At 51.1% G+C, this 11,198-nt stretch overlaps 1 protein-coding gene across 4 annotated transcripts in view; it reads left to right on the plus strand.

Annotated features, from left to right (window-relative positions):
* Nucleotides 1-10,890, plus strand: part of ZMYM2 (zinc finger MYM-type containing 2) — a 65,842-nt gene extending 54,952 nt beyond the window's left edge. For 2 of the 4 annotated variants that reach the window (XM_025046954.1, XM_025046952.1), the window contains 5 exons: nt 4,317-4,482; nt 4,963-4,997; nt 8,742-8,871; nt 9,403-9,518; nt 10,093-10,887. In XM_025046954.1, the coding sequence (XP_024902722.1) occupies nt 4,317-4,482; nt 4,963-4,997; nt 8,742-8,871; nt 9,403-9,518; nt 10,093-10,476 (831 nt within the window). In that variant the 3' untranslated portion in view covers nt 10,477-10,887. Of the gene's footprint in view, nt 1-4,316; nt 4,483-4,962; nt 4,998-8,741; nt 8,872-9,402; nt 9,519-10,092 lie in introns of all 4 variants that reach the window. The other 2 variants (XM_025046953.1, XM_025046951.1) reach the window with 2 other exon arrangements.
* The last annotated feature ends 308 nt before the right edge of the window (nt 10,891-11,198 follow it).

Here is an 11,198-nt window from a genome sequence, read left to right on the forward strand (position 1 = left end):
CGTGTGGTCACAGTCGCGGTCTGTGAAGCCAGTGGGAGTGCCAACTTCCCCTGCAGCCGGTGGGTACCCCTGAGGCGAGGGCGGGTGGCCCGAGAACGTCTGTGACCCGTGCGCCTTCTGCTCACGTCGACTGCACGCCGCCCTGAAGCCCCTGCCACTCACCCGTCCTGAAACCGGTTAATCGAGTGCCTACCAAATTATGATTTTTTTGACCCTTTTCCCCCTTCCACTTTTTTAATTTTAAGAACTCAGAAATTTAGAGTTTAGTCCATTAAATATGTGACCCTTACTAGTCTAAGTTTTATGAGAAAAACGATGCCCCCAAGAAAGTGCCTCAAGGAATCTCTGAAAGCAAGTAGCCAGCCCAGCTGCGAGCTCGCCTTCTTCCCGAGCGCCTGCTGCCTCCCCAGGAGCACGTGGGGCTGGCTCCCTCCATCTCTGTTCAGCGGGAGGCTGCCTGGACTGGAATCTGAGAAACTGGACGTTTTCATTTACTTTTTAAGTATTTACTATTATACTTTTAAAATTTCTGCTTTTTTTTTTGTTAACTAACATGACATTTTTAATGATGTGTGTTTTGCTTTTTTGGGTTTTTAAATAGTGATTTATTAAATACTGTCTCTTCTAAATTGGAATACAGAATCTGTTGAATCATGCAACCAAAATATGCTGGCAATAAATTTGATGTTTTTTCTTCTCCCAGATTACTCTTTAGAAGAAAGTAGATTTTACTTTTCCTCAAAATAAATGTTTCCAGGCATAATATGAACCCAGGTGGGAAGGATAGTTCTTTTGACCTGTGTAAGTTTAAAGTTTTGGAGAAAAAAGGACTCAGTATTGTAGTTGAGTAATAGTGAGGTGTTTGACCCACAGTGGAGATAATGCAGAAGGCCCACTCTTTGCCAAGAATACTACACAGTACTTCTTAAGAGAACCAGTAAGCCTTTCTTAAACTTTGCTTCAAATTATAGCTTTTTTACATAGGTTTTGCTTTGTTTCACAAACTGACAGTGGGTGGGTGGCAGTATTAAGCTCTTTAATGCAGAGATCCTGTGGGGTCTAATGGGCCTTAATCAAGTGAACACTTAACGTCTTAGTCAGTCTTAGCTTTTATATAAAGGCGGGCAGAATGAAAAATGTTACTGGATATTTACTTTTTTTTGTCTTAACTGCTAGAAATAATTGATTTTTTTCAGAAACATTCTTTGTTTTTTGAAATTAATTTAGAAAGGAAATATCTGATCTTGCTTTAATATTGTGCTTTTGCGTAAACGAATAATTCTTGTCACTTAATGCTTTGCATAGTACCCAGTCACCTACTCTTTATCACTGCATTTAAAAAAAATGAATCGCTCTTTCGTACTCAGAAAGGTTACATTGGGGAATCATAAAGCGTTGCTTTTTAAAGTGACTGTCAAATCCCGTTCGGTTTATGTTCACGATTCCCCGCCTCCCTGCAGAGTTCGGTGTGCTTGGTGTGATGGGGAGCAGGTGGGTGGGAGGGTTACAAGGATGTGTATATATCTGCCACAAACGAGAAGTTGAAGTCGTCCAAGCAATGTGAAGCATTGGCATCAGTGCAGGCTGGGTGACCTTTTGTCAGTTACTAGAGAAGAGATTCCTATGTTAATCGAGAGGTTGGATTACGGTTTTTGAATTTAGATGGTTTGAATCAGTGACTTTTTTTCCCCCCCAAATATCATATAATCCCTGATTTCCCACAGTCACAGGAAAACCGCTAAGCGGATGACGGCGTAGTGTTTTTGGCCAGAGACCTGGCAGCACTGGAGCTGAGCAGTTTTGCGCCGAGGTGGCGTTAGGCTTCCGGGGCCTCCGCGGTCGGGAGGTGCTGGTGAGGCGTGATGGGCAGTCACTGGTGAAGCTCCCAAGTTGGCTGTCCTGTTTTTAGCTCGATTCCAAACACTGCCAGGTCGTATGCATGCATGGCTGCGAAAGAAAAACGGACGAACGAGAAAGGTGCACGGCCTTGGGCGTTTTGGTTATGGCATCAAACGTGGCGTCACTTTCGAGTTCTGAGATGATTCTTTCATCCCGAAAAAATACACACGTTTATTGCCATCTGCAAATTGGCAGTAATCTTGCTCCTTTTTGTCCGGATAGAGAGAACTCGTCTCCATTTGTTTTGAACCTTCTGGAAGAAAGGAGCTTCAGCGGTCATTGCTACAAGACCCAAACGCCTGTAACCAATGTGCTGAAGTGGCTTCGTTGTTCAGGTTCCTCGGGCGGAACGACCTGAGTCCCGTGTCCCCAGCCTTCTCAGGCATGTGCGAATGGCAGCGTCACCGCGGACTGAGGGTCTGGAGTGCACGGAGCGACTCCAACAAGTTTCACGCAGATCGACACGGTTCAGGTGCCACGTGGGTCTCGGAGCGTTGGCTTCCGTTAGGGTTCTGACTGTTCGCAGTCACTCGTTTTTATAACTTAGCGTACTATTTTTTTTTATGACCCGAGTATTTTATTTTATAATTTGTAGTAAAATGCACAAACTCAGAGGGTACATCTCTGAGCACTTTTTTCCAGCTCTGTCGAGGTACCATTGACGAATAAAATAGTAACGTACTTAAAGGGTACGACGTGATGATCTCACGTGCACACATCGTGAAGTTGTATCGCAGGCGCCTTCGTGAGTGAGGGCACTTGCGACCTGCTCTCCGAGCAGCTTCCACACACGCAGCAGCTCAGCGTGCAAGGCTCAGGCTTCGGCTGGCTCGTTGGCGCCAGACCCTGTCTCTGCCATGTTAATGTCTGGCCTCGGACAGGTGACCGTGCCGATTCGGACCCTAGTTTGTGAGGATCGTGGGGACTCGGTGTGAGGTGCTGACTTTGATGTCTCGGGTTCTCAGGGGACGAGGTGATCGGCTGTCGCTGCGCTTCCCATGTTCTCGCATGTTTGGGCTCAACGAGTAGAATGTTAAGCTTTCAGTTCCTTCCTTTGTCTTTTCTGGACCATTTTAATGGTGATTCGAAAGAGCGGTCTTTGGCTGGTGAGGATTTTATGTAGGGTCCTTTCATTACCGAGTAAACATGGCCTGGCTGATGTCCCGTGCTAATGTTAGCTCACCGCACAATGTCCCCAGCAGTACGCGAGTCGAGCTCACGAGTCTCTGGACAACAGATATGATGCTGGCGTCACTGAACAGTCGTAGTTTATACTACAAATCTTCATACGTTTAACATTTACTGAGCAGGAGAAATACGTGACCTGGTGAAAAAAGCCCGTGTTCTAACCTCGGGGTCTGCTGCCGTATGAGACCCGTTTACCAACACAGTCGTTTGTGTGGTCCTGACTTATCCCCAGAACGCCTCCTGGGACATGAAGTGGGAGTCAGAATGCACGGTGTGAAACTGGAGAGTTTAGAATGAGGACGGGCTGCAGTCGTGGTTGCGTTGAGCTATAAAAGACTTAGCGTTTATTGCTTATCAAAACTTCTAAGTTAAACCAAAGGGTAATTTAAAAATTTTTAGTAATTCTAATCTAACTCGATCATAAATTATGAAATTTCTTTATTATGAAAAGAACTGTTTGAAATTAATTGTTTTTATCTTTTGGTCCACTTAATGATCAAGATGTTAAGAAAAAGTGAAAAATGGGCAAAACCTAGGGAAAATGGGATTTCTAAAAAAAAAATCTGTGTCCAGATTATTGATTCACCATCATCAAAGTATAACTTTTGTTACATATGCATTTTAGTGGGTTTTATTTTGCATATTAAATTGTAGACCCATTAGGGCCGATGGTTTTCCTAGATGTAGGTCAGATTTTTGTATTAAAATATAATGGTTTTTAATTAATTGAAACAATTCTAAAACATGAAATTCTTCCTAACATTAAATCAGTGTATTTATTAAAGCTCTTCACATTTATTATATGAAACGTCGAGAAACAAAAATACTTTGCGTTAACTTCTGTGATTTTCTCATCTACAAGTTTCAGAATTATTTGGGCCTTATGTAACTTCTTTAAGTGGATGCGTGAAATCCGTTCATTAATCGGGTTTCAGTGCCCTACGACTGTGGGAGACTTCACCGGCATCTCACAGAACATTAAAATAGATCGTACCAGTTTGGTTTACCGGTGTTCACCCTTTTTGCTCACGAGATCTCTGTAATGCTGGTCTCTGACTTCCGGTGAGCACTAGAAAGGGATTTTGACAGTTAGGAAACGGCACATTTTTTCCCCCACTTTTGTGGGTTTTACTGTGTGTTTACGATTTACGTTTCAAGTGTATCTTTATCGAACATTGCGCTGTGGCACCGGGAGCCCGCGCCTGATGTGCCCCCCCCTCTCCCCGCAGGCCGCGCGGTGTGACTGCTGCAAGTCCCAGGGCGCGCTGCGGGAGCGCGTGCAGTGGCGCGGCGAGATGAAGCACTTCTGCGACCAGCACTGCCTGCTGCGCTTCTACTGCCAGCAGAACGAGCCCAACATGACCACCCAGAAGGGGCCCGAGAACCTGCACTACGGTGCGTCCCGGCGGCCGAGCCTCGCCCCGCCCGGCTGCCGTTCATCCTGTTCTCCTTCAAACGTGGAATGCCGGTGAAGGAAGAGTCTAGTTGGGGGTGGAAAGAGCTAAACAGGATTATAACAACATTTCTAAGAAACCCCCCACCTGGTGTGCGCCATCTGTGATGTCGGATGGGAGCAGGTCGGGAGGGACAGGAAGCCCTTGAGAGACGGGGCTGAATTACAGGCTCCGCCTGAGAACGCGGAATTGCCCCCAAAGCAGTGTGGCTTCCTGAGGGGACACAGTGGGAGGAGAGTGAGTCCCGCTTACTTGGCTCTGCGTTTCAGCTCTCAGATTTGATGTTCTTTACTTACAATTGCTTTTAAATTTTCTTAAGTAATTATCTTTTAAAAATTAATAAAATTAGTAAGAAGTATAGATTTGGAAAATTCTGAACGAAGTGATATCTGTCTCATTTTCAATTTGTTTGTGTTTTTAGATCAGGGCTGTCAGACGTCCCGAACCAAAATGACCGTAAGTATTGCTGAAGCGAAGCGCTATGTACTGATTTTTATAATGTGGGGATAAAACAATAATCAGTCCAGTTTAACCTGATCGTGATAACTAAGAGTGTTTCACCTTACTCCGTCGAGACCGTCGAAGTGTTCAGCCGAGTTACCTGATTCAGACAGGCACGTTGTCGCGGGCTGCGGACTAGGAAGGGGAATTAACTACCCCGCGCGCACACACACGCGCACACACACGACGGGGCGGCCGCGCCGGCCATGTTCAAATCAAAGCCCCACTGTGTGCTCACTGTCAGGACAGCAGCAGAGCATGGGAAGCGACAGAGCGTCTGTCCCGTGTCTGTCCTGTGTCTGTCCCGTGTCTGTCCCTGGCTGCTGTGAAAACCTTCTAAACAGTGGAGTGGAAGGGGGTGCCAGGCCCCAGGGATGGGACGTCGGAGGAATAATAATCACGCTCGGCAGAGCTGGGCACCGGGCCAGGCTCACGGGGTCCGTGGTGGAGTCACGGCGGCCGGGCCGACCGAGGGGTGCCTCTGCGTCCAGGGCAGGGACTTGCAGGCTTTCACGTTTGAGAAGTACTTCCACGATGTGTCCTTCGGGGTGTTTTTCTTCAGTCCTTTTTCTTTTGGTATAATACATCAAATTCCGCTGTTATGTCAGCGATGTAAGACTTACGGAGTTGGAAAGTGGCCGTTTGTGTGTCATGAGTGGAGGGAAGCGGTGCTTTGCCGTGCTGGCGTGCAGCAGGCCACCCCCGTGTACCCCGTGGTCGCTGGCCCTGCGGTCTGGTGCTGCTGCGTCTCCCCCGGGGGCTCGAGGAGTCCTTCATGGGCATCGCGGCGAGTGTCTGGGCCGGTTCTCGTCCTCTAAGACTCGGTTCGTGGTTCTTAGCTCTGGCTGGAATCGCCAGGCAGATTTTCAAAACTTTACAATGCCCGTGCCCCAACTCGGAGATTCTGTATTTTTGAAAAATTCTTCAGTTGATTTTAATGTGTGTCCACAGCGTGGGGTCAGTAATGTTGATCACTGATATTGATAGAAAAACATTGGTGTTTTTATATTATTCCATTCAGTTTTTGTTTTTGATGTTAATAGTTGACAGGATTCTAGAAAAGAGAAGGTGCCTTTTCCTTTGCTGTCCTGCCTTGTCGAAGTATATTTTTAAGAAGCATATGAATGTGTTCAGCAGAATCACCTGATTTTAATACCAGGAGCATGGTGACGCTCACTCCTGGTTGCTGTGTTTGTGCAGCCGCCAGGCAACCCCCCACCTGTGTGGACACGAGGCGGCAGGACGCTCTGCGGCACAGTGCCCCGCACTCTCCTCGCTCAGCTCTCGCTCCCGGATGTGGCGATGGGGCTGGAGGATCCTGCCTAGTGGGGAGGGCCGGCCACCGTGCCCTGGGGCTGCGGCCTTTCGTCTGCATCTCGGAAAGCCCTCCCCCGGCTTTTCCTCATCGCTGTTGGACTCTTGTCGTGCCCCACAGACGGGAGCGTAGCTGTGTGGTTGTGGGCAGGTCACCTCACTGGTCCTTGGGTGACTGTCCTCGTTTGTAGAGTGGGCTGGAGGCAGGACCTGCCTCGGGGCCGCTCCGGGACGTACCTCACGGGGGCCGCGCATCTTATGGCTCAGTCTTCTGGTTTGACCTCGGAGGGAGCCACCGCAGCCCTGACGGCAGGACCTGTGGCCCTGTCACCTTGCCAGGCTGTGTGAGTTCCAAGCCTCCGTCCTCTCATCTGCCAGGTGCGAGTGCTGAGGAGACCTCTCTGTCGTGTTAGGAGCATCACTCGTTCAGGAACCACGTGACTGGTGCTTCGCACGGTGTCCTCGTCCGTGTGCGCTGCTGTCACAGAATCCCACACACGAGGAGGCTCACAGACAGCACAAGTCAGTTCCCACGGGGCTGGAGGCCGGAAGCTGCAAATCCAGGCGCCAGTGGATCTGGGGTCTGTGAGGGCCCCTCCTCACTGTGTCCTCACGTGGCAGAAGGACGGGGCGAGGGAGCTCTGCCGTTAGGGCACCGGTCCCCCGACCCCATCACCACCTGAAGTCTGCACCTTCGGATTCCGTGCCTAGAGCACGTGGTCCCCGGCATGTGGCAGGGACTCGGCAGATGGCAGCTTTTGTTAGAGCTTTCATTGCAGATCCTTCTTCATCGTAAACAGGGGTAGATCTGTCTGTCGACTGGCAGAAGGGTCGGAGGCATCACCAGGTGACATAGTTTAATTGACGTGATATGAATTTGCCGAGTGACGAGAGGTGCAACACTGAGTAACTGGGATGTGAATGATTTTGGATCCTGTCCCTAAGTGGGGGTCCCGAGTACTCTCCAGGTCCGAGCAGACTTGCCCGTGTGGGGTGTGTGGTAAGCACGCGGTGCCTGGTTGTAACTTACTCTCCCCGTTTTCCGGGGGAGGAAGCTAAGGCACAGGACCCTGGGTGCTTGGCCTGGTGCCACCCAGTAGCAGTGTTGGAGCCGAGCCCCCGTTCACAGCTGTCTGCGGCTGATCGGTGTTGGGGTTTGAAATCCTCGTGGGTGTAGAGTGGCTCACGCTAGTGCCACCCCCTTGCCCTGTGTGTCATTGTGACGTGCGAGAGAGCCACTCGTCTTCTGTTCATGACCTCCTAGTCCCGTAAACACGCACAAATGAACCTTTAAGCGGTCAGTGCTTTATTTAAGTGCAGTTGAACCTCATTATTCATATTTGTGAATTCGTCTACTCTGAAATTTCTGTGACCTTCCGTCCATACCCGTGGCACTTTGAGCACACGCACGGGGCACTGCCCGTCATCCATCCCGCAGCTCCGCCGACAGCCAGACGCGCGTGTTCTCGTGACGCTGACCGCGAATCTGCGTGGTCGGCACTGACTTGTAGCGCGGTGCCGTGCGGGAGTCGGCGAGCACTGTGGAGTGCGCCCGCAGCCGGTGCGGTCGCTCTACTGTTACTAGGAAGCTTGCACGGCAGATGATGATGGTGTGTTTCGGCAGAAACAAGGCTGTGTCCTGGTCGCAGGTGCCGGTGTGGCGGGCGAGGCTGGCGGGGGCCACGCCTTGTGCTTCCCTCCAGGGCAAGGCTCGCGCCTGTCGATGCCCTGTGCCTTCTCGTCCCCGTGGGTGGTGTGGCAGCGCCTTATCTGTCGTGCTGTGGGCAGTCTTCAGCTTGTAGACTGTGTCTGTGTGCACGCGCGCACATGATGCCATGGTGACCTTGGCGAGCACATCGGCGAGACCGTACCTATGACAAGCGTCTAGAGTGGCGACGGCTGGGGCACAGGAAGTGCACAACCTCGAGTGTGGTCCGTAATGTTATCGGCAACTTGTCATTTTTCTTTTCAAATTCAGTGCTGTTGTTAGCTCTGTGCCCAGTAGAGGGAGCTGGAGTATCAGATAGCCACAGTAACTGCAAGAATTTTTTTTTCTCAAATAATTTTAAAGAGCCTAATTATATTCAAAATTTGGGTTCACCACCTTGCTTCTGTACTTAAAAGTGAGAATTGACTTCCCGTGTTTCTTAAAAGACACGCCGATGGTACGCTTTGACAGTGACAGATCTGTCGGACGGCCCATCACTGCCGCTTTGCCGGGAACCGGCTTAGCCAGCTGGCGTCCGGTCCTGGTCCCGGCCCCTCCAGACTAAGACTGCGCTAGACACACAGACTCCTCTGCCCGCGCCGTTCCCTGCACAGGCCCGAGAAGCCCCGTGTTCAAACTGGCGTAAAAGTGAAACGTGTCTCTTTGCCTCTCTGTAGGGTTCAGCGCCACCCCCTTCTCCGACGCCTAACAAAGAGATGAAGAACAAAGCGGTCCTCTGCAAACCGCTGACGATGACGAAAGCCACTTACTGTAAACCTCACATGCAGACCAAATCCTGTCAGACAGGTAACTGGGGGTCTGGCCTCGTGCTTCCCTGCCCGCGCCCCTCAACCGGCGGCCAGGAGGCTGCAGAATGGATTCGGGGGCCACTTTTTCAGTTGTAGACATTTTGTTGAGCACACGGCAGTTGGAATGGTTAATGAAAGTTCTCTCTGATAAAGGCCTAGAATAGAAGTGAGTCGCAGGTGCAGTGAGGTGGCGGCCGAGGCCTGCTGGCGTGTGTGTCCCCACCCCCGAGCACGTCACCTCTGTGACTCTGATCCGTGACACGGGCAATCCTGCTTCCTCGTCAGAATGAGACGAGATCATTCAAATTCGCATTCCCGTCAGATGGAAGTTCCCGCTGCGTTTGACTTGCGTGCGGGGGCCTGGGCGGGGCCAGCCCCGCATGGCGCCGAGGGCGCTGCTTACCCCGTGTCCCCGCGCGCGGCTTTTGGAGCCACCCGCTTTGCCTACACGTCCCACGGGCTCCGAGGCGCTCAGCTCTCTGTCACCAGGGCTGGGACAGTGCCGTGTAACCGCGCTTTGCATTTGCAGATGACCACTGGAAGGCGGAGCGCGTGCCAGTGCCCATCCCCGTGCCCGTGTACGTCCCGGTGCCCATGCACATGTACAGCCAGAGCGTCCCCGTCCCCACCACCCTTCCTGTGCCCGTAAGTCACGTCGGCTCCGCAGGGGCGGGTCAGACACGGCCAGGGCGGCTTCGTCACAGTCGCCGCCTCGGAGACGCGGGTGGGCGTGACGGAGTCTGCCCTCTTGGCCCGGCACGTGGGTGCGGGGGACCCCGTCAGGGGGCTGTGTCCGTCGGGCAGGGAGGGGGCCAGCAGATGTCACGTCTGCTCTCCACACTCACACTAAACTGTCAGAGTTCAGTTTAGAAAGGAAGCTTCCTGAAGCTGTAAGGCTTACAACTGAAGCAGAGAAGAATTTCGTACATGACCTTATTTCATTCCAAGTCACTTTCTTAGGACTCTGTGTCAGGGCTTGGCCACGGTAGTCCTTTGGGGGCCAGAAATACCTCAAAAATCAGTCTCCTTTCATTTTTATTTCAGAAAGCAGCTACTTGTGTTCTGGGCTTTCTTGGCCACCGTCGCCATCTTAATTGTGACACGTGTTCTTTCCGAGCTTTCATCCAGTCGGGAACGGTGTTTGCCAGGGTAAATTTTTACTTTGGAAAAACACCTTCCATTGTCGCCGGACCTGACCGTGCGCACTCCGCTTAACCAGGTCCCCGTCCCCGTTTTCCTGCCGGCCCCGCTGGACAGCAGCCAGCCGAGCCCGGCCGTGGCCGAGGAGCAGAAGAGCAAGACCCCCTCAGACCCTCTTGACACCAACTTGCTCACGATGACCGACCTGGTGACTGAGGATGAAGGCAAGACGGAAGCCACCAGCGTCAACAGTGAGCCGCCCTGTGTGCCCCGTGCGAGTGCGTGTGTGTGCGGTTTAGCGTGTCATGCTCGGCAGGACACGTTTCAGGCCCGTGACTGTGCCCCAGCTCGACAAGGGGGTGAGGGCCACACAGGACAAAACGTGTTTCACGGCAAGAGGGCCCGCTGTACCTGGACAGGTGTCCTCGGTGCCATACCTAGCTTCAAGCAGAAATTGGCATAGACCCTATTTTAATGGTTACAGGATTTGACTTGTAAAATCGACTCCAAATTGTTCTCGTTTTAATGGACCAGCTCAGATACAAAAGTAACTTGTAGGCTTTAATGATAATCCAGGCTCTTACTTTGTAACGGTTCTCCCCAGTTTTGTTTCATTGATGAGACCAATAATGTTTGCATGATGTACACCAGGGCTTACCCTAACTTCCGTTAGGGCGGTGCTTGCCAAGGACATAGTGGGTGACTCTGTCTCGTGGAGTGTTTGTTCCTCCCCGTACTCCTCAGGTGGCACCCAGAGTCCTGTTTCAGCCGTGAGCTGCTCAAGCCCCATCACCCCGGAGCACAGGAGAAACACTGCACATTCCGTGTGCTTCATAATGTGACCGTGTCGGTGAAGCACTTGGTTGGGGAGCCGTAAAATTAACTTAGTGGGTTGCAACTGGTGTTTTTTGTTTCGTTTTCTTGAAATAGAATGGAAAGAAAAAACCCTCCCCGTACCTCAGGTGGCACCCAGAGTCCTGTTTCAGCCGTGAGCTGCTCAAGCCCCATCGCCCCGGAGCACAGGAGAAACACTGCACATTCTGCGTGTTTCATAATGTGACCGTGTCGGTGAAGCACTTGGTTGGGGGGCCGTAAAATTAACTTAGTGGGTTGCAACTGGTGTTTTTTGTTTCGTTTTCTTGAAATAGAATGGAAAAAAAAAAGTCACCAGGAATCCTTCTCAAA

The sequence above is a fragment of the Pteropus alecto genome, unplaced genomic scaffold (genome assembly GCF_000325575.1).
Source record: "Pteropus alecto unplaced genomic scaffold, ASM32557v1 scaffold80, whole genome shotgun sequence".
In the NCBI taxonomy this organism is placed as follows: Eukaryota; Metazoa; Chordata; class Mammalia; order Chiroptera; family Pteropodidae; genus Pteropus; species Pteropus alecto.